The 24,063-nt window shown below is 37.3% G+C and overlaps 1 protein-coding gene across 1 annotated transcript; it reads right to left on the bottom strand.

Annotated features, from left to right (window-relative positions):
- Positions 1–477: 477 nt before the first annotated feature.
- On the bottom strand, positions 478–22,263 carry AMN1 (antagonist of mitotic exit network 1 homolog). Its single transcript, XM_034403408.3, has 7 exons — positions 22,200–22,263; positions 19,686–19,818; positions 15,340–15,484; positions 7,342–7,559; positions 3,644–3,700; positions 2,320–2,431; positions 478–1,275 (listed from the first exon to the last, which is right to left on the bottom strand). The coding sequence occupies exons 1-7, from the start codon at positions 22,247–22,249 to the stop codon at positions 1,202–1,204; spliced, it is 789 nt and encodes a 262-aa protein (XP_034259299.1). The 5' UTR covers positions 22,250–22,263; the 3' UTR covers positions 478–1,201.
- Between the last annotated feature and the right edge of the window lie 1,800 nt (positions 22,264–24,063).

A 24,063-nucleotide genomic window follows, 5' to 3' on the forward strand; every position in this document is an offset into this window, starting at 1 on the left:
CTTATCCATTCTGGCATGACTTTGTTGTTACTCATGTTTGCAAACGAGTGGATCTTTCTGGCTTGACTTCTATTAAGCTAATTATTGTACAGAAGCAGTTGCTGAATATGTTCACAAAGACTGCTTTCTGTTTCAACACAACTATTCACAAAGGTTGATCAAACGTTGCATTTTCTATGTTTCGTCTCACTTTACTCCACATACTGCCCTAAAGAGTGCTGGGTGGGAATTCTTAAAAGTCGTGCTACATTATTTGATTAGGAAGCATGTCAAAATCCCAATTCAACAATAATTAGTAGTAATGCATGATAAAGGGAAAAAGTAGAAGATTACTATATCTATCTAGAGAATGTCAAAATCCATACTGGTCAATATTTTTCTTACTACTAAAGACAATGATAATATCTTAGTGGGATATTTTCCAAAAAGTATTCATGTTAGTTTTCTGTAACAAAAGTAATCAAGAGTCTTGCATCAGCTTACACACTAACATGTTTATTTTGGCAAACGCTTTCAAAAATAAAACTTCAGTGCATGTTACTATAAGCTGCCTTTAATAGGTGATTGAGAAGAAGGAAGGGGTTACAAATCAAATAAATAAAAACTTAATTAGAGATGGGAATATGGCATCCCATTCTGCGGTATCAGCCAAGCCCCACATTAGTTTTTTGCCTTGAAAATAACAATATTGAGTTCTACAAACACATTTTATGACTGGTTATTAATAGAATTAAATGAAAATCATGCACTGTACAACTTGAAGGTTTTATTCAGATACAAACAAATCATGGCTCTTGTTACAATGGATGCCTAGAAATAGAACTGGTTTCCACGTAATTGACAGCAGAGCAGGCAGCACAAGTAGATGGTTCCATGATATTTGCTCCATTAGCTTACTGGTGTTCTCTCTGGTTTTTGCATTCCCTTATTTACTATTGGTCCTTATTGGTACAGTGTCATGCTTTTTTTTTTTAAATAAGTAAAGCCCTAAAGCCATCTTTCATGAACTTCCATGAAGAAAAAATGCAGAACACTGATACAATCTAACTTGGAGAAAAACAAGCACGAATAGCATGTTTACTCTTCTCCAGTTTGAGACTACAGTATCAACAGCAAACGTACAAATTAATCAGAAGACTCAGAAATGATCCTGGGGGGGGGGGGAATGAAAGAAGTAATGCCTTGTGATTTCAAACAAAAATCAATAAACAGTCCATGAAACCTGCTTGAATTTTTTGGGTCCAACCAGCTGCTCCAGTGCTTCTCGGGAACGATCTGCAAATAAAGTATATTATATTTAGTTTTTATTTTTAAGGTTAAGGAAATGTTTATGACAGGGAACACGATTAAACAAATAGTACTGGGAAGAAATAGGCTTCAAGCTATTTTTCTACAAGACCAGTGTATAAATAACCAAAATCCAATTCAACATTTTGATTTATTATATTTACTGGATATTTTGCTGGCTTTTACAAAGTGTTCATCCTCTGCATATTTTATAAGCATGTTATGGCTCTCTTAATGGCAGGAGTTCCTCAGAGCAGGAATTCAGACGATGAAAACATGCTTTAACATTCAAGTAAAATAATAATTATATCTCCTGCCAATGAATTAGTACCAATATATCCAGAAAATCCCCTTCATAAGTGGTGTACCTTATGATTCTTAACAAATGTATCTTTTCTTTTTATGTACACTGAGAGCATATCCACCAAAGACAAATTCCTTGTGTGTCCAATCACACTTGGCCAATAAAGAATTCTATTGATCTGTTCATGGCGGTATTTAAACATACCACCAAATAATTATTAGACAGTTTATGCAAAAGACACAATAAGTCTTAGCTTGTGTGATGCCTTTTTTAACTTTCCCTTATTCCTTCTAGTGGGTTGCTATTTACAAATTTTCCTTTGAGTGCTCAGCAAATCTGACTTTGTTAATATCTTTTAAGTATAAGTCTGTTAATATCTTTAAATATTTTAAAGATATTAACTAGGGTTTTCCTATTCTTGGAAACCAGTTTTATAATCATAGGATTCTTGTTTTAACTTCACTCTGGCTTTTAGATAGTTTAATAGTAGTTCTAAAATACAAAGGATATTTGGCATTTAATGCTTTGCCCTGCTTTACTAACTTCCATTTTTAAATATATTGTTTAAAGAAATTAGAAATGTTTTCTTTCAAAGTCGTTATGTCATGTACGTGATGATATTATGCAGCTCATGATATCATAATGCATACAGTGTCATTTTGATGCCACTTGATGTGGTTTTCAGTGAACATCTAGGAAAATCTACTCTACTCAAGATTTCAAATCACCTGTTACGAGTGGGCATCCATGAAACAACAGAATGTATATCATAGGGCAATATGTGAGGACAGCTTCCACAGCTATATCCGTCAAATTAACACAATGTTCCATATGAATCTCCTATTAAGGATAAAGAATAATGCCATTAGTAGCTATCACTAATTAACTAAATAAAATCTGTTTTGCGAAATATGTTGGAACAATAAGAAGGGTATTAGAAGAGAAATTATAGAAGAGACTAATGTTTCAAATAATTTCATAAAGCAATGGGTGTTCCTAATCTCTCAAGAGATAAATTGCTCTAGAATAATTTGAATTTCATATGCAAGAGTACATTGAAATTTACCAATTTCTTCTTAGTAATATCTCTCTTCATTACTTCCAAAACAAAAATAAAAACAAAGGTGACAAAGGTCTCCTTCTCTTCTGTATTTCAGTAATATATTAAGTATATCATGACATGAAGAAAGCAGCATATGAGTTAGAGAAAAATCTCACCTCTACCTTAATTTTAGATTCAGAAAATAGTTGGAAAATAGTGATTTTCCAACATACTTTTGGGCTGGATGAATTTTGGAAGCATGGGAAAACTGATTTTACAAATAGCTTTGCAGTAGTAGGGATTTGTTTCTATCTAAGTTTTAGTCTCTTGCAGTAGTTCATTTGTATTTCAAAAGAGATCTCGTAGACTGCAGCTCATGCAACTGTATGAATCTTTTTCTCCACTGTCCCAACTGAGTGCTATTCTCTTTTAAACACCTTATCCCACATGTCACAATATCCCATTCAGGAAAGGTGGAGAAAATGAGGTAACATAGAATGAAGAACAAGAGACAGAAACTGAAGGGGCTGAATTATAGTTACAGTTACAATATTACAGTTTTCATGTGTTTTAAACTTATATCGGCCAAATTCTTTGGCTCAGCCTTTAATAAATCTATTCTTGCTTATGCATTCCCTGGCACACGGGAAATCATATGTGAATAATATGCAACCACAGACAAAAATGGGAAAACAACTTTAAGTTATATTTACTGCCCAATAGTACTAGTGAAAAACAACATACTATGTTTTTAGTAGCCAATAATACTCATTTTAAGATTCTACACAAACAAGATTTTATCTTATGTAATATATAAGCATTATGTATAAAAAGTGATATGAGCTACATTAATTTTGGCACACTTCTCTGTGGAGTTCACCAAAAGCTGTCAATTTAAAAAGTACCCTTGAATGTTGATAAAAATATCTTTGTGGTGGTATGGCAATTTTCTCTAGTCTACCTATGTAACTTACTAATAGCAACTTAAATTAAACATATCCAAATGTTACCTTTAAACTGTTTGAACACATTCCACTAACAAGCGCTATTATACCATCATCAGTGACCTAAATGGAAAAAAGGATCTTTTATCGAACAGAAGCAAAAATATGATTTTTTCTCTTCCAATAATGGAAATCCATATACAATCTATTGATGTTTATTTATATATGTTTTCAAAGTGTCTTGCATTAAAAACAGAAGTACAGTAAATAACAAGGCCAGAATAATGGTTCTTTAATTAGCAAGAAAAGTCAAAGTTTTTATCTTTTAAACCAGTAAGTAAAAGCTTGGAAAAAAAGCTGAAATTTAAAGAAGTCTGAAGTTTAGAGTACAAAGATAGGATGCATTGGTATGAGATGAAGGATATCTGCCTTAATGATACTTGTAGAAACAAATCTTGGAATTGTGGTTTATAGCAAACAAAATGAACAGCAAGATGATGTGACTGTAAAGCAGATCTGTGCAATTTAGGCTGAATCAGCATAATTTTATTTTCCAAATCATATGAAATTATTATTCCACATTAATCTGCTTTGATCAGATCACAAATGAGGCACTTTGTCCATTTTTGAGCAACAAAAGTTCAGCAACAGACAATAAAGATGAATACAGGACTGGAAACTAAGCCATATGAAAAGAGATTGAAAGAGGTACATGTGGTAGAGAAGACTCAAATATCAATAAACATTCAGTTTCAGTTTTATCTTGCTAAATTGTAATCCACAGTGAATTATGGGACAAGGCATAAGGGATAAACAGGAAACCTTTGCAGATATTATAACTAAAAACATATTGCTGAAAAAAAGAAGTATATTATTAAACAGGAAGTACATGGGTGGAAGCTATGCTATGGTACTGCTGAAATGACAGTTATGGTAATTTTGTGGTTAACCTATCTGCAAGCAGGAAATACATTTGCTTCATTTACACTAATAAAGTAAAAACATTAGACATAAAGAACAGGAAAACAACTTGTGACCCTGTGACATTAAGCATGCTGTAGCTTGTGATAAAATGCTGCAAAAAAGCCACCAGTGGTTTGGGGGGGATGTTCTTAGGCTTGAGGGAGATCTTCCTGTGTGCTTTCTTCTGCAGCATAAAACTTATTTTGCAATCCCCACCTCAGTGCATTCAATTTCAGTAAAGGACATACTGAGCAATAGACCCAGTATTGAGTTGGGACACTTTTTGGCAACCCAGATGGGACTGGACAAATGGTCTCCACTCGGTTTTGCCAGACGGCACTTATTAAATACATGGGGACCAATTATATTAGCTGCATGTAATTGAATAATTAATTTTAATTAACTTAAGGTATGAATTCAAAAATCAAATGTGAGTTTTATCCTGCATTCTGCTTACCATCTTGGAGTGCGGATAATTGCATGCAATATCAAAGCCAGGTGTGGCCCATGTCCTAGCCCAATCTAACTATAAAGACTTACAGGTCCGATGAGCAGATCTACTTTAACTTCAAAAGGACACATCTATTTGAACACCCAGAGATTTTTCACAACATGCTGCTTTAAATAGCAGTAATATTAGACCAGGAGCCTCATAGACATATTGTATAAAAAACTGCCCACTTTAATCACAAAAGGGGACATACTATCATCTCTGGTGGTCATGCCGAAAGGCAAAACAATATTGGCAAGAAATTAAGAAAATGATTGAAGAAATTATAAAACAAAAGTTGGAAATGAGGCCGGAAATCTTTCTACTGGGAATAATCACAGCACAATATACCAAAGAAATAAAATACTTAATTATTCATATCCTAACAGCAGCATGCATACTCTTTGCCCAAAATTGGAAATCTGAGCAATTACCGACAGAAAACAAAATAATTGCAAAAATTACAGAATGCGCAGAAATGGATAGGCTTACAAAGGAACTACAAGAGAAAGATGATACTGATTACTATTTAGTGTGGCAAAGATGGTATAGCTGGCTGGAGGAAAAGATAGGAACATAAAAATAACTTTGACTACCTAATAGGAAATGTAAAGAATTAAACAAAGAGCGGATTATAATGTTCTATACATAAATATGTAAATATGTAAATATAGATATGCATAGAGAAAGATAAGAAAAATAGAAAAATAACCCACCGATGTGATAGCTTTAAGAGTCAGTCATAAGACTGAATCGATGTTTGTTTGTTTTATATGTTGTCTTAATGTATTTATGTTTGTTTGTATATTTTTAATCAATAAATTTTTTTTTAAAAAAACCTGCCCACTTTAATAAGAAACCAAAGTGTTTGGAAACAATTGAAATGGAGTCTATTACAATGACTACTAAGGAACAATGCAGAGGATTGAACAAAGCTACACATTATATCTCTTTGGTTTGTTACATAGAAACAATAAAGAAAATAAAACAAATCATACTATGACCTTTACCATTAAACTGTCTCTGATAGTTAGGGGATGACCTTATTACAATATCCCTACATTCTTCTAAACAAATGGAGCTCTCTTCCTACTTTAGACATTTCACTACCATAAACAGTGAAATGTATTGTGCCTATATATTGCCTTCTTTCACACTACACAAAGACAACCATCTAGTTTTTGTTATTTGTCTCTTTTCCAGGGTCACACCACTAGCTGCCTGCTTTTTACTTTCATGATTTTACTCATGTTTAAAGCACATTCAGCATCATACCTATCATTAAACCTCCACGGACTTAAACTGAAATGTCAATGGAGCACACTCCTTTTCTTGGACATCACATTGAGAACCCAGAATCTAATGCCTACTAAAACCGAACAAAGAACAGTCTAGTACCATGATGGCGAACCTATGGCACGGGTGCCACAGGTGGCACACGGAGCCGTATTGGTGGGCACACGAGTGTTGCCCTAGCTCAGCTCCAGCGTGCATGTGCACACCAGCCAATTGATTTTCAGGCCTTCCGGTCCCACCGGAAGTCGGGAAACTGGCTGTTTTTGCTTTCCCCAGGCTCCTAGAAAGTCTCCGGAGCCTGGGGAGGGGGAAAAGCGGGCCTACCGTGCCCGCCGTGCCATTGTGTGCCAAAAGCAGTGGGAAGTGTGGGGAGGTCACGTGCGCATGTATGGGAGGGCGGGGTGCATTGAATTATGGATGTGGGCACACGCACCCACAACCCCCCCTCGCTCCCCTCGCTTTTGGCACGTGACAGCAAAAAGGTTAGCCATCACTGGTCTAGTATCTCCAATTATTAAGACAGCCATTTGATCCCTCTTGATTTTAGAATTCCAATTTTGATACCAGAGGATCTTATGAAATTATTTATGAATTATCTTCTTTGCTTACAATGTTTTTCAAGATGCTGTTGTAATATTTTATAGGTGGCATTTGCCACTGGCAAGGCTAGCAAAGATATTTAAAGATATGTCCGCCAAATGTTGGAAATGCATCCAGATACCAGGTTCGTACTATTATATGTGGTGGACATGTTCAAAAGCAAAAAAATTCTGGACAAAAATACATACATGGTTAGAGAAAATGATAAAACAACATATGGTTCTAAAGCCAGAAATATTTTTGTTGGGTATATAGCCAGAAAATTACAACAAAGGGAATTTATATTTAATATTGCATGTTTAGACAGCAACAAGAATTGTATTTGCAAAATACTGGAAAAATGAGGAAACTCCTACAAATGATAATATAATTTAAAAAAATACTAGACTGCGGAAATAATGCTTTTCACTCTTACTTGAGTTGATGAGAAATCAACACTGTGCAGGGATCTACAGTTCTGTCCAAGGGCTTTTAAGGATGTGTCTGTGATGTTGGAGCATCCACCTATATTGACTATTTGTAAAAGGGGACAGTTGAGGGCAAGAGCAAGGATTCCACTGTCAGTTAGGTTGCTGCATCTCTTAAAGGAGGCTTCCCGCAGATAGGGGCATGATAAGGCCAGTGCTGCAACTCCTGTTGGAGATGAAAGGCAGGTTTTTCTCCTGTAGATAGAATTCTATTACAATACATTTAAATATAAAAGTTTGATTTCATTGAGTTTTAGTTTGCATAATGTACATAAAGGATTTTGTTTTGTTGATTTTTAAAGAAAATCAATTATTTCCTTTTCTGAACTTTATGATAATACAATAATTGGAAAGTGTCTTAAGAGAGTAATTTTCTCAACCAAGATTGGACCATCTGTTCATTATCAGCATACCAATCTTCAATACTTTTTAAAAAATTATCATCATAGGATAATGGATCCACAATGATTCATATGCGTGTACATTATCTTTATCTGTTTTTCAAATTTCCCATTCATTTCTCAGGTGCTACATCTGAATTATAAAGCAGATAACTAGAAAAGACTTTAAAAGAGATCCTAGAGTACTCCCAGCCTGTTGTAGAGCTGTGTTATTCAAACCATGCTCCCCAGAACTCCAGGGTTCCAAAAGCACTAGATCAGCGGTTCTCAACCTGGGGGTCACGACCCCTTTGGGGGTCGAACGGCCATTTCCCAGGGGTCGCCAAAGCCCTCTCTCGCGCCCCCCCACACCTTCACTCACCCTCAACCTCTGCCTCTGTTGAGTCGCCAGTCGCTTACCCCGCCCACTCCCAATCTATTGCTGCCTCCTAGTCCCAGCTGATGGCTAGAGGGAAAAAAAATTCTTTAAATTCTTGCTGCGGGGCTTTAAAGGGCCGCCCTACAGCTGATCAGTGTTAAAAGAAAACAAATGAGTAGACCAGTGCCTGCAAAAATAGAAAAAACAGCCCCTTTTAGCTTCAGCATAGGTTAATTACCATAAGTTGATTTGATCAGTCTCCCGACTCTCAGCTGTTTTGCGGAGGGCTCTGTTGCTAGCTAGCTGCAAAGAGGTAAATTGCTGGAGCAGAATTTTTTCCCCCTAGCTATGCTGAAAAAGCGAAACTGAAAGTAAAGCAGGGTCTTTGCTGCAACGTGACAAAATGAGGCAGAGAGAGATTTCTTTTTCTTTTTCTTTTTCCTCACCAAAAAAGGTAGGTGCAAAACTGCAAACAATGGAAAATTTAGGGCAAAAGAGGAGGTTCAAGATTTTAAAACACAAAAGAAAAAAAGCTCTATTTAACTAGGGAATTGTAATAATTGAGATACTATTAATTGTATATTGTGTTGAAAGCAGAAATGGTTAAGTTGTGGTTTGGAGGAATATATGGGGGAAATTATTTGATTTATTATTATTGGTAAATATAATTAATTGATTTGTAAGAAATTGGATTGCATGGAAATAATTGGAATATTCATGTTCATATAGATTAATATACAAAAAAGATAGTTATATAACTAATTGATTTATATTAAAATGTTGAATTTGTATTAAACAACTGTATTACATAATTACATAATTAACCAATGTGAGGATGGATATAAAAATAGATGACAATGGGAAGGGGTATAATATAGAATAGAAGGGAAAAATTGAATTTGATTAAGATTAGAGATGAGGATGAAGGGTAATATTGGTTTTTTAAAAAAATAGATGAGGGATAAATATGGCAAAAAGGAAATATAGGAATTGTAAATTTAATTGAAATGACTAAACACTGTTTAAATTTATGAACCGGCCAAATTTTTCTTTTGAACAAAGAAAATACATTGTATGTTTGTATGTGTGTTTCTAATTACTGCTATTTATTCATATTTGTTCTCTTTTATTCTTTAAAGTTTAACAATTCATTCTTTATCTTAATATCTTTATATTTGTTTGGGGTTGCCTTTCTTCCCTTTCATCTTTTTTATTGTACAGCAATCTTTTTCCTCAGACCTACCACCTCTCTCTTTTCTTTCCTTCTTACTTTCTCTTCCCCCCCTCTTCTTCTCCTACCTACTTCCTCTTCCTTTCTCCTCCTCCTCCTCCTCTCTTCCTCCCTCTTATCCTCACTCCTATTCTAATTTCCCTTCCCTTCCTTCATCCCTCTCTATTTTATGCATATGGACTACTCGAGGGCTGAAAAAGTTATTTTTGACTGGTCCTCGCACTTTTGACTAGTCCTCAAACTTACGACTGCCCTCACATTTTACGTTTTTTGCCCTATCTTATCACCATGGTGAAGAGAAGCAGTTGTGAAATGAGTGACACGGTTGTTAAGAATGCTACAATGGGCATAAATGATGACCAGTCATAAGTACGAAGACAGGTCAAAAGTGCGAGGACCTGTCAGAAATCACTTTTTTCAGCCCTCTGGGTAGTCCTTTTGTGCACATGGACTACTCAGAGGGCTGAAAAAGTTATTTTTGACTGGTCCTCGCACTTTTGACCAGTCCTCGAATTTATGACTGTCCTCACATTTTACGTTTTTTGCCCTATCTTATCACCATGGTGAAGAGAAGCAGTTGTGAAATGAGTGACATGGTTGTTAAGAATGCTGCACGAGCATAAATGTGAGGATGGTCATAAGTGTGAGGACCAGTCAAAAGTGCGAGGACCTGTCAGAAATGACTTTTTTCAGCCCTCTGAGTAGTCCCTATACACATAGCCATGGCCACCCGGTCACATGACCAGCTAGCCGTGCCCACCCAGTCACATGACCTCCAAGCCACACCCACAAAATAAGCCACGCCCACAGAACCATTATTAAAAAAATTTAGAACCCACCCCTGGTTGGGGGTCACCACAACATGAGGAACTGTATTAAAGGGTTGCGGTATTAGGAAGGTTGAGAACCACTGCACTAGATCATCTTCACTGGATCTGCTTCAGCAGAAATTAGAAAATATTTGTCTGGGATTACTAGCATTTAATTTGGACTGCTACACTGAGCAGGATGGGGAAAGGGGGATTTGATGGCTTAAATGTTTGAGTCTTTCATTCAATATCTTAACACCTCACCTGTGGGAAGTTTGCAAAAAGGGACCCCATACCTAGGTACTACTGATGCTGTCCCTGATCCAGTTTCCTGGATTGCTGTTATCTCAGGGAACTTGCACTAGGTCCAGCATTAATATGAAATTACCTGCAATACTTATGGAATATTAAAACTTGTTTAACATATTGTATCATATATTATAAACAAGGAATGATTGTATTTGTGAAGGTATTGGGGGTCGTGGACCCAGCACACAGAACACTGATTAATTTATGAAAAGTCAGTGGTGCCTGTGTGATGGACTTGTGCCCGAGTATGTAAAAATTGTGCTGTGTATGTTGAAAATGTGCTTTGCAAGCAGGATAGCTGTTTAGCTGGCAAGATGTGGTAGGCTAAGATCATGGGAAAAGAGGAACTTATTGTGGTCACATATATAAAAATAGTTAGGTTGTGACATTTAGGCTGAAGAAATGAGCAACTGCCCTGTTGCTATGGCAAAGTGGCAGAATCCTGAAAGTCATGTGCCTTTGTGGATTTAAGGTATATAAGACAAGAGTGAAGAATGGGAGGTGTTCAATCAGTCTCAAGCCGTCCCCTTGACTGCTTGTCTGATTGACTCTCATCGCAATGTGATTAATGTAAGTGCTTTATGTTTATTATGCTCTAAATTCTAATAAACCTCTGAATTTTAAAGTGAGACTTTTTGTGTGCTGTCTGTTCAATTGTTATTAAGTGCAACTATGGTCATAATCAGTTTTTTCCCCTGACACACCTTGATCTTGTAACAGAAGGACAAACATACTTCTAATGAAGATTTAACTCCTTACATTCTTGTGTGTGATTTCACAATGCAAGCACAAAAGGCCAGAGCATCATCACAATGTTTCTTTTAGGATTTGGGTCACAGCGTGGTTGAGAATGCATGCTTATAGTGTTAATCTTTAGACTATTAAGTATTAACAACTTGAAATCTGTCTTTGCCAACAGATCATTGTTGATTGTTGTGACTGAGTATTAAGGTGATTACAAACATATTTTAAATAAATTGTACTGATTGTTTATCTATTTATTAAATTTACCGTATTTTCCGGCGTATAAGATGACTTTTTAACACAGGAAAATCTTCTTAAAAGTCGGGGGTCGTCTTATACGCCGGGTATAAGCCTATGATATCTACCTTGACAGACTGACGGAAGCAGTAAGAGCAGCTACTACCATCTCTAGTCATTGCTAGATTTCTAACCCGAATCGGAGTTGCCGGCGCTGACCGCTGACACTACAGGAGGGCCGACAACATTGAGGGGAAGCTGTGCCGATCTCGTCAAGGCTGCATGCCGTTGAATGCTGGACCCAGCTGGTTGCTGCGCGGAACTTCCCCCACCGTCCCAGACATCCAGGTGGATATTACCGATGCTCCGACTTCCCCAGACAGCTGGGGCTCGCCATCACTGGGGGTCTGGGGAAGTTGGAGCGTCGGTAATATCCACCTGGATGCCTGGGACGGTGGGGGAAGCTCCGCGCAGCAACCAGCTGGGTCCAGCATTCAGCGGCATGCAGCCTTGACGAGATCGGCACAGCTTCCCGAATCTGAGTTGCCGGCGCTGACCAATGACGCTACGGGAGTGCCGACAACATTGAGGGGAAGCTGTGCCGATCTCGTCAAGGCTGCATGGGTGACAGGACATGGGTGACAGGAAAAAAAACCTGGTACGAAATAGCCCTCTTGCCGCTACACATGGCCCGTTACCTTGACAGATGGGCAGCCTGGCTCGTAGGTATCTGTACCGGTTCTGTTAGGTCCTCAGGGTTACGTCCTACCCAGTCGTCACTGTTGCCGCCCTACTCTAATTGGCTAAGACGCGAGCAGGCTCTTCGTGGGAAAAAACACAGTTCTCCTATTGGTTTTCCTCTGCCTGACAGGCTGCTATTTAAGCAGCTGTCAGTCGGCCACCTGTTGTCAATTGTGTGCCTTATTAAAAGTTAGCTTGTTCTTAATAAAGAGTTGTGTTATGCCGTCCTGCTTTGTTCTCCGAATAGAACAGGTTCATACAATACAGCACCAGTACATACAGTACAGTATACAAATGGCTAACAGTCAAGACCCCATCATGGCTCCACCAGCAAGAAGAAAGAAATATGAAGCCAGTTTTAAACTTAAAGTTGTAAACTTTGCCATGGAACATAATAACTGTGCTGCTGCAAGACAATATGGAGTAACAGAAAAGATGGTTCGGGACTGGAAAGCAAATGTAAAAGCATTAAAGAGTATGCCAAGGGGTAAGTGTGCATTAAGAAGAGGCACCCCACATTGGCCAGAACTCGAAAAACATGTAGCAGACATGGTGAATGAGCATCATCAAAACGGTTATGTAGTGACACGAAATAAAATGTTTGTTTGCACTTCAGTGGGCCAAATCTAACCCAGATCACAGCAACAGATTTAAGGCCACTGTATCCTGGTGTACTAGATTCTTGGAAAGGCATAATATGGTACTGAGGCAAAAGACGAAAATTGCACAAAAATTACCTGCAGATCTTGATGCCAAAGTAAATAGTTTCCATCGATACGTAATACAACAGCGCAATAAACATGGCTATGCGTTAAGTAGTATCGGAAATATGGATGAAACTCCAATGAATTTTGATATGATTGGAAATAAAACTGTCCATCCAAAAGGTGAAAAAACAATTTTAATTATAACAACAGGACATGAGAAGTCCAGTTTTACAGTGGTACTAGCATGCACAGCTGATGGCTCTAAGCTGAGACCAATGATTATTTTTAAAAGAAAAACAATGCCAAAACTGTTCCCTGTTGGTTGTTTTGTACATGTGAATGAAAAAGACTGGATGGATGAAGAAGGGGTAAAGCTATGGCTTGATAATGTATGGAGCAGGCGACCAGGTGGACGTATTCAAAAACGTAGTCTACTGGTGTGGGATATGTTCAGGGCTCATTTAACTCCCAACACCAAGCAAAGGCTTGCAAGAATAAACACAGATGCATCAGTTATTCCTGCAGGATTGACATCGTTGGTATAGCCACTGGATGTGTGCCTAAACAAGCCATTTAAAGATCGCATTCGTGAACAGTGGAATGAGTGGATGGTTAGCGGCGAAAAGTCATTCACAAAAGGAGGAAACATGCGTGCTCCACAGTTGGATGTTTTGTGCAAGTTTGTCATAAAAGCCTGGAATGATATTGATGCAGAAACAGTAATCAAGCCTTTCAAGAAGTGTGGCATATCAAATTCATTAGATGGTATGGAGGACGACTACTTGTGGCAAGATGAAGAGGAAGCCGAAGCTGAGACCACACCATCTGATACGGAATTAGATCCATAGGATGACTGCCTTACAAATGTATCACAAGATGTCATTGATGTACTTATGATATCAGATGATGAACAGGAGGATTTTGAAGGCTTTTAAAGGGAAACTGTCACGCCAGCAAAACCTGTAAAAATAGCTTGCAGTTATGATGGGCGTTGCTGACTCGCCAGGGACTTGTCCGGCACTTGCTCTCTATTGTTTGTTATCTTCCTCCTATCATCATCAGTTCCAGTTTGGTTGACAGCTTAGAAAACAAACAGCATGGCAGCTCCCATGGGTTTATTTTTTATCCTTCCTTTCAGCTTTAGAGTGAATTAGGAAAAGTTTAATCCAATTGCACTGTTTTATGTTTACATTTTGATGACAAACAGCCTTATGTTTATAAGTGACAGTTTTCCTGCTAAGTGCCTGCATGTCATAAGCATTTGAATTAAATTACCATATTGAAATCAAATCTGATGTTTTTTAATTTTTATTTGGTGTGCACTGGAAGAGGGGTAGTCTTATATGGCAAGTATAGCCCAAACCCTATATTTTAACAGGAAAAGTAGCGGGTCGTCTTATACGCCCAGTCGTCTCATACGCCGGAAAATACGGTATATGTTGCCATTCTCACTGATAAGTCTTACTTAGTTTATTATAGTTTTATTTTTAGATTTCCTGAATGGATAGTCTGATTTAAATATTAATAGGGTTTAATATATTTATTTGTATATTATTATCAGTACAGACTGTCCTTTTATAACAAAGTAAGAAAAATAGAAACATTTCATTGGAAAAATGTGGGCTATGCTTTCCAAGTGCATAATTAGGTTGTATTAAAATATAGGTGAGAGAAATGAGCATTATTCCTGTAAAAAGCAAGAGTGCAACCATGTTTAAACTCTGTATGAGACATTAGATTGTATAACCCAAGACATCATCTGAAAGACATTAAGATAAGAAGTTGTGTAAGGAAGTTTTAGGGGAAAACAAAACTATAAATTGATTAACATTCCAGGTCAGGTCAGGCTAACATTGGCAGGGATGTAGCTGTCATGCTAAAATTGATAGTATTGTTATGATGAAGATGGAGAAATTATCAGGGGATTTCTAGTCCAGGAAACCACCTGTTATGAAGCCAAAACTTTATATAACCTGAACTGGCCAATGGGTTGCTTTTCTCCTTTGTTGAAACTGTTATTTAAATCTTTGTATTCGCATGCATAATTTGCTCTCTTTTGTTGCTCCACATATGAGCTCAAAGGAGGTCCTTTTGCAAAAGTTATTAAAAGCTCTTTTTATTGTTCATGAGGTGCTTGATGTTTCTCTGCGAGATTTGAATCTCACATAGGTCACTATGGATACACTGCGCCTAGCACTCATAAATGACTTAGCACTCATAAATGGGATCTCCTAATTTCCATTAAAAAAGTTTCGGTTCCTATCTTTAAGTTTCGGTAATCTTTAAGTAAGATTACTTACTTAAAACAATCTGTAAGGCATATAAATTAAAACAGAACATAACAACCCAAACAGCCATCACTTGTATCTCCCAGCGCTCTTTTAAATAACCATTGTGCAGAAAGTATACCTTCAGAAGTTATGGTCAGCCTTTTGTTTTTCCAAACATTTACATTTATCTTTTTAAGATGCCTGCAGTTACAAAGTTGTTGCAAGGCAGAGTCTGAAATATCACAGTCTCGAAGATCCAGTGCCTCCACTGCAGGGTGAAGAACCTAAAAATGACAAGTATTTCAATCAGATTTTACTTTTTAAAAATGTAAATAAAACAAAACAAAATGGGCCTCTTAAGCCTGTTATCTATGGATATTCTATTCCTTAGAATCTAGACTGGCTGATGATCCATGTTTGAACTTTTGGACCATGACTTAACTACAGTATATTTCTGCCTCCCGCTTTGGTTTTTGGAACTTAGTGCACTGCTTGCAGTTTAAGCATTCTGGGGTATGTAACATCCTGTAAACAACTTGGAACAATTTGCCTCACCTATCAGCCACCTAAATATTTCTTTTGAGCTTTTTCTTATCACATTTATTATTCTTTAATATATCTTTTCTAATATGTTCTTCATCCAGCAAGAATCATGCTCTGTAACAACTCCATTTATATCAAGCAATAACATCTATTTCTTCACCCTAAAGTATGGCCAAGGGTAAGATTAATAGCAATTCAAACCCTTCAAGAGTGCCACAATTTGGATGCAATCAGAAGCGTCACGGCAAGACAGTCGGGGAAATAGCGGGCTCCGACAAGCTCTGCGAAACCCCGGGCTGACAAGTTGCTGCTGAAGGGTCTTCGGACTGGAACCGTCTCATAGGGATGGAGAAGAAGGAGATACACCACAGAAGACCAAGAGGAACAGGCAAAAGTTTTCTCTGACCTTCTTTGAAGGTCAGAGGAAACTCTCTCCGACTCGGCAGCCGGGCGGCGGCCATTGTGACTGTCAAGAAGCTGGGGCAACCGGACCAAGTATTGAGCAGGAGCGGTGATTTGAACGGAGCATGAACATGAGATTTTTAAATCTGTCAAAAAAGCCCCAGCAGAATAATAACGGCTAATGGGCATGGGGGAAAGGAAGGAAGAAAGCTAAAGCCAAAATTTAAAGTGACAAAACCCGAATTGACTTTTGGATAAAAATATTTGGAGATTTTTTAAAATTAGAAGAAAAACCCCATAACTGTGTAGAGGACCGGAAAGAAAATAAGCAGATTTCTTTTATGAATGTTGGAGAAAAACTAAAGAAAAACTTAAAATTAAAGCCCTGTAATAGAAGTTTTGTACCAAAAAAAAAAAGGAGGGGAAAACAGACTTTGTAATTTGGACTGGACTTTAAATTGATTTGGTGTATATTTAAATTGATTTGGTGTAAAAAAAAGAAGAGAAAAAAAATTAGTAAAGATTGTTAAAGTGGATTGCAAACAAAATGGATACTTTTTCAGGTTGCTGACTAGAATTGTGGATTGTAGAGACACATCTCCAGGAGAAATAAGATCATTACAACATTGAATTTTTGCTTTGGAAAAAACCTTGAATTTTGATAGTGATAACTATCTGAGGAGGGTTTGTTTGTCTGCCAGCGGCTTGACTTTGATGATTAAAAAAGGAGGATTACAACACAACTTTAAATTGGAATAATATTAACTCAAAAAAAAAAAAAAATGGCGCAGGAACTTAAGGAAATGATGAAAATGATGTACCTATCACTGAAAATGGAAGTAAGGGAAATAATCACAATGTTGCATGGAAAACCGAAACCTGATGATTCAAAAATTGTGTTAAGTACACTCAAGCTGACAAGGAAATGACGAATGAGAAGCAAGAAAGAGAGATTGACAATAAAGAAGAAAACAAAGAAACTGACTATGGAAAATTAAATGATTATGTGTAGTAACAATAAAAAGGAGAATTTTAAAGATTACATTGGGATCAACAATGGAAAAAATAGAAAGGGTGGAAAGAGGGAAAAAAGGGTGGGATAGAAAGAATATAAAAAAATTAAATGATTACACTGGGATTAACAGTAGAAAAATAAGAAAGAGGGAAAAGGGATGGAAAAACAGGAAATACAGGGCAAAATAGAAGAGTTCATGATTTTAAAATACAAAATGATTACACTGGGATTAACAGTGGAAAAAATAAGAAAAAGGGAAAAGAGGTGGAAAATAATGGGAAAGGGCAAAACAGGAGAGTTCAGGATTTTAAAGCACAAAAGAAAAGAACGGGAAAGAAAAATAAAAAAATAGAAATAGAAAGGGAGAAAGGGAGAAAAGGAGAAAGAAATGAAAGAGGAATATGTTATATACACTTAGAATTGAAATATGAATTGAAGTAAGATTTATAGATGTAATGAATGTTAGAAAAAAGATTACGATACTAATTAAGTAATATAAAATAATGGAAAACTATATGGATGTATGAATGAATTCAAATAAGTTTTAGAAATATGAATAAATTTGACAAATTAAATGATAATAGTTGAAATATTTCTACCTAAAATTAGAGAAATTATAACAATCGGAATATTCTTAATTGTATTGTTGGAGTTTATATAATGATAAGTTTTAGAAATATGAATAAATTTAATTAGGGAAATTGTATCAATTGGAATATTTTTAACTGCATATTTGGAACCTAATTAAAAAAGAAAAAAGGTGAAATGATATTGTATTATGAATTAATTAGATTGTGGTGAAAGTAGAAATGATTAAGATGTTGTTTGAAGAGGTATAAATACATGTTTGACAAAGTAATTGAAAATTAGAGATAAGATTCAAGGAAATATATGGTATAAAGCAGGGGTCTGCAACCTTAAATACTCAAAGAGCCATTTGGACCCATTTCCCACAGAAAAAAAAACATCAGGAGCCACAAAACCTGGGTGGGTGTGGCCAACTCGATGTCACTCACTTCCACCAATCATATGACCCCTCCCCCCAGCAACGGCTACCAAGCCGGTCATTAGGGCAGAGAACCAGTTGTTAAAAAACACCAGGAGCCACAAAATCCTTTTGACATATCTCTCTCCCCCTTCCCTCTCTCCCTCTACCACCCACTCTCCCCCTCTCTCTGTATCTCTCTATGTCTCTCCCCCCCCCCTGTATCTCTCTGTCTCTGCCCTGGCCGCTTCTCCATCCCCCGCCATCGCCCTTACCTTCTCAGGCCAGGCGAGGAGTGACTGGGAGGGGAGGGTGAGGGGCGGGGCCAGTCAGTGGTATCACCTGACAGGGAGCCACAGCAGAGGGTCCAAAGAGCCAAATGCAGCTCCGGAGCCGCAGGTTGCTGACCCCTGGTATAAAGTAATTTGGTTTATTATTATCATATAAAGAGAAAATATTGTTATATAACTAACTGTTTTTTATTAAAATGTTGGATTGTATTATTTGGAATAAGATTTAAGGAAATGTATGGTATAAAACAGGGGTGAAATGTAAAATTTGTTACTATTGGTTCTGTGGGCGTGGCTTGGTAGTGGTGGGGTAATGTGACTGGGTGGGCATGGCCAACTTTTTTTTTAAAAACTTTTCAAAGCATTTTTTCTAATGCTTTGAAAAGCCTCTGCAGATCAGGCAACTCAGCTGGGATCGTCAGAGAGGCTTTTTAAAAAATGCCTCTCTGCCGATCAGGCAACTCAGCGGGATCATCAGAGACTTTTCAAAGCAGCTTTTTTACCACCTCTTCGGCCAAGAGGTTGCAGAAAAAAATGCTTTGAAAAGCCTCTGACGATCCCAGCTGAGCCGTGCGATCATCAGAGGCCTTTTTTTTACCTTTACAAGCATTTTTTCATTGGAAGGGGTTGTAGAAAAAATGCTTTTAAAAGTTAAAAAAAAAAGCCTCTGATGATCGTGCAGCTCAGCTGGGCATGGTTTGGGGGGGGGGGCGGGCACAGGGATTTTTGCTACCAGTTCTCCGAACCACCTGCCACCATCGCTACCGGATCGGACGCTCCGGTCCAAACCCGGAGCATTTCACCCCTGGTATAAAACGTTTTGGTTTATTATTTTGATAAGAAATGAATGATTGTAATACTAGGAATTATATTATGTGAGATTTTAAATTTAAGGGGTTTAATAAAGAGATGAAGGGAAAAATTGAATTTGGTTAAGATTAGAGGTTAAGATGAAGGGTAATATTGGTCTATAAAAAAAAATAGAGACAACAAATACTATGGCAAAAAGAGTATATAAATTGTGTTGAAATGACTAAAAATTGTTAAAATTTGTGAACCGGTCAATACATTGTAATACATTGTATGTTTGTTTGTGTAAAAAATAAAAAAACCTTTTTAAAAAAAAAAAAAAGTGCCACAATTTATCTCTCATGTTTAGCATCTTCTGCATATCACTTTATATGTGAACCTCTATTTTAAGTCACAATGCTGAAAAAGTAGCAAAGATCGTAATCTAAATGGAATCTTACCATGCTAATATTTGCATCTGTTATCCATCCTTGGATACTCAATGATTTAATCAATTTATCTTTTATGTTGGGAGGCAAAGACTTAATATCTGCAGCATATTTGGATATGTTTCTTGTTAAACAATGAAGGCATCTGAGGAGCAAAAAGAAAAAGTTATTTGTTGACAATATTTTGTAGTGGCTGCAGTATCAAGTATAAAGTCATATTGTCTTACTCAGGAATGCACATGATTCTTTTTATAAATATAAAGCCAAGTACAAAAACAAGCATTTTTTTAAAAAAATATTAGGGTACTTCACTATAGACATGCACAATGTATAGTAGTCACAAACAGGAATGTGAACAAATGAAATACAATAATTTTAAACATGTTCTAGTCACAAACATGCTTCTCATGGGTGCTGACTGAATTATAGTGAGATAAATTACATAATTGCTAAATTTCACACTCTGAAGAATTTTGAAGATAGTCACACATGTATAAGAGATTTCTCAGTGACAGGTGAGATTAGTTTTATATTTTGCAATAAACCATAAAAAACATGTGTGAACCAAGTCAATAGCAATTTATTCAAAAATCCATGATTAGGCCAAGTATGGTTTATGATGTGTGCTCTAAATCAAAGCTATCAGTTTCAACCTCTTATAGGTAGCCATATGGAGTATATTTATTTCTCATTGGTTTAGTGACAACTCTCAATGAACCAGACTAGGGGTTACTTATTTAACTGAAATATGAGATAAGTTACTTTTGCAAGATAAACCCATTCTAACTTGATAATTAGAATATTCTCAAGACTCTTATGTATCAATCTCTTAATGACTTTTTCAGATTTTGATGTCAGACCAGCTAATCTGCGGTTTCCCAGATTTTCCTTTTAAAAATGAAAAACCTTTGCCATCCTCCTCTGATCATTTTTTTTAGGATTTTGCAATAAAGTTTGGCAAACTCTTTTTTTTCCTAAGAGAAAATGTGATGGTGGGAAGGGAGGAAATCTGTGAGATGGAGGGCACAGGTGTAATAACACAAGCATGTACAAAATGATACTACCTGGCCGCATCTTGCAGATTTTGACACCCACGCCAAATCCTAGGATGCAGTTAATCTGATCCCGGAGATTTAAATTCATCTGTAGCCCTTCATCCTGCTTCTCAGAAATACCTGTTGGAATACAAACTGTGCTAGCTCCACAGCCAGATTGCTTTGGCATCAGATCTATCTATCTATCTATCTATCTATCTATCTATCTATCTATCTATCTATCTACCTACCTACCTACCTACCTACCTACCTACCTACCTATCATCTATCTATCTATCTATCTATCTATCTATCTATCTATCTATCTATCTATGATCTATGTATCTATATATCTGTTGTGGAAAAATTGAGACTGAACAACATTCCTGGGTCAGCCAGAGTCAGCTTATTGCGCAAGGTTCAGAGCCAGATTTGTACTTGAAACTTTGAACAAGGAAAGAGCTCTGATACAATTGTTTTTATACATTTCTGAGACAAAGGTGAGCTCATCCAGTTTTCCATATATGGTTAACATGCATCTGGTATGGTTAACATACATTTGTTAAACCATTAGTTTCTAGTTTATAAGATTATCTTTAGCTAGACAACCTTCCTTAAGTGCTGTAGTTGCTAATGGGAGATTTATTGCTGTCCTTGGGTAAATTTATTGGATTAAGTAACTCTTTGTAACATATATGTCCTTGTCTTTGACAGTGATGCCCCTCAAATGTTTTCCATATGGCTGTCCTTCCGTGACAGCTAGGCCTATATTACCACTTAATGGGGTTTAGCTGCTTTTAATGTAATCTCCAACAAGCACGTTTCTCCCTTATAATAATGTGAATAGAGAGGGTCTCTTAAGAGTTCATGTAGCTTTATAATAATGTGAATAGAGAGGGTCCTTTAGAGTTCATGTAGCTGACGCTGTATGATTCCTATTTTATTCACATTATGTCTGTCTGTCTGTCTGTCTGTCTGTCTGTCTATCTATCTATCTATCTATCTATCTATCTATCTATCTAGCATATATAAGATAACAGGCAAAGGTATAAACATAATTTGAATGCATGAAAAGAGTAAGAGTAAATACAAAATATTTGGCCACTTTTATGAAAGAGCCAGGATCCTGAGGCCTTGGCCTTTCTTTTATTCTGAACACGAACGCTTTTTATTTTGTTTTTGTTTTTAATCATTGCTTCACGTCAGGTCAGTCAGTTAGCTTCCTCGGGGACACGACTTTCTTCCCACCTCCTCCGTTTATACTCATGGAAAAGGCACATCGGGGGAGAAACGGCCAGCGCTCTCCTAAAATATTAACGGTTCCTGAGGGGCCGGGCGTTAGTGCCGTTATTTAGCCGAGCGAGGAAGAAATAAACCGCAGAGCAACCAGGGAGAGACGGAAGGAGGCTGGATGAAAGAAGGGGAGTTCGGGGCTCGGGAAAGAAATCTCCTCGGTGAATGACGGGAGGCTGCGGGAGGATCGGCCACTTACAGCTCCAGGAGCGAGGAAACCGTCCCTCCGCCTCCGTAGCGACAGCTCATCGCCGAGCCTGGGTCGCTCGCCTCCTTTCCCTCACAGGCCAGGCCGGGGCCGCCCCCGCCGCCTCAGAAACCGTCGCTCATTTCTCAGAATGGGCGCGCTCAGCCATCCCAAAGGCCGCGGAGGCTCTCGCGCCCGCTCGCCAGGCCGGCCGTCGAAGGAGCGCTGGAATTCTCAGAGCGTCTCTGGGTGACAGCAAAGCACTTTGGGAAATGTAGTGTTTCAAGTGCCGCGAGATTCTGTCAGGGATTCTAGGGGTTTCGCCTCGATCGAACGAGAGGAGGACGCCGCCTCTGAGGCCCACGGGGTTTTGGGGGAGGGGGGGAGCGCTGCTTTGGGTTTTCGTGGTTCTGGCAGCCCAAGTACGTCGGATTAAATCGCAAATCGTGTATGTGTACATGCATCATGCTGAAGGGACATAATAATGGAATTAGGTTAATGGAATAAGAATAGAATAGAATAGAATAGAATAGAATGGAATGGAATGGAATGAAATAGGAATAGAAAAGAATAGAATAATTGAAGAGAATGAAATAGGAATAGAATAGAATAGAATGAAATAGGAATAGAATAGAATAGAATAGAATAGAATAGAATAGAATAGAATAGAATAGAATGAAATAGGAATAGAATAGCATAGAATAACAGAATAGAATAGAATTTTTATTGGCCAAGTGTGATTGGACACACAAGGAATTTGTCTTTGGTGCATATGCTCTCAGTGTACATAAGGAGAATAAAATACATTCATCAAGAATAAAAAGATAACAACACAGTGATAGTCAAGATTACTAATCTATCAAATTGTACTAGGAAACAAATTAAAAAAATATAAATTGAAAGATACAAGCAAGATAGTTACAGTAATAAGTGGGAAGAGAGATACTAGTAAAAAAGAGAAGAATAGTAATACAGTCTTAGTAAATAGTTTGACAGTGTTGTGGGAATTAGAATTTTTTCAGGAAAAAACTTCTTGTGTCTAGTTGTTTTGGTGTGCAGCGCAAGGCAGATTGGTAGCAATTGTTTTTTCTGCAGTTCTAATTATCCTCTGAAGTCTGTGTCTGCCTTGTTGGGCTGCAGAACCAAACCAGACAGTTATAGAAGTGCAGATGACAGACTCAATTATTCCTCTGTAGAACTGGATCAGCAGCTTTTTGGGCAGTTTGAGCTTTCTGAGTTGGCGCAGAAAGAACATTCTTTGTTGAGCTTTTTTAATGACTTTTTGATGTTAGGTGTCCATTTTAAGTCTTGAGATATGATAGAACCTAGAAACTTGAAGGACTCTACTGTTGATACTGTGTTGTCTAGTATTGTGAAAGATGGAAGTATGGAAGGGTTTCTTCTAAAATCCACCACCATTTCTACAGTTTTGTATTTAGTTCAAGATTGTTCTGGTTGCACCACAAGGCTAGTTTTTCAACCTCCGGTCTGTATGCAGATTCATAGTTGTCTTGAATGTTGTATTAATGTGAATGATGTAGGAATAGTACAGGGTCAGCTCTATGAACACTGAAGGACCCTCTTTATTCACATTATTATAAGAAAGAAATGTGCTTGTTTAGAGATTACACTAAGTCAGCTAAATTCCATTCTTGGTAATATATATCTTCTGAGGGGCCTAGCTGTCAAGGATGCAAGGACATCCATATGAAACAAAAAGGTTACTTATTATCCAAAGCAGCCATAAATGTACGCATCAGCAAACACAGAACTGAGGAAGGTTGTTTAGCTAAGATAATCTTATGAACTAGAAAATAATGAAGGAATTTAGTAATTAGAAAGTGTCAATTATAATGTAACAAATGTACGTTAACCA

The sequence above is a fragment of the Pantherophis guttatus genome, chromosome 7 (genome assembly GCF_059756535.1).
Source record: "Pantherophis guttatus breed Tessera chromosome 7, ASM5975653v1, whole genome shotgun sequence".
In the NCBI taxonomy this organism is placed as follows: domain Eukaryota; kingdom Metazoa; phylum Chordata; class Lepidosauria; order Squamata; family Colubridae; genus Pantherophis; species Pantherophis guttatus.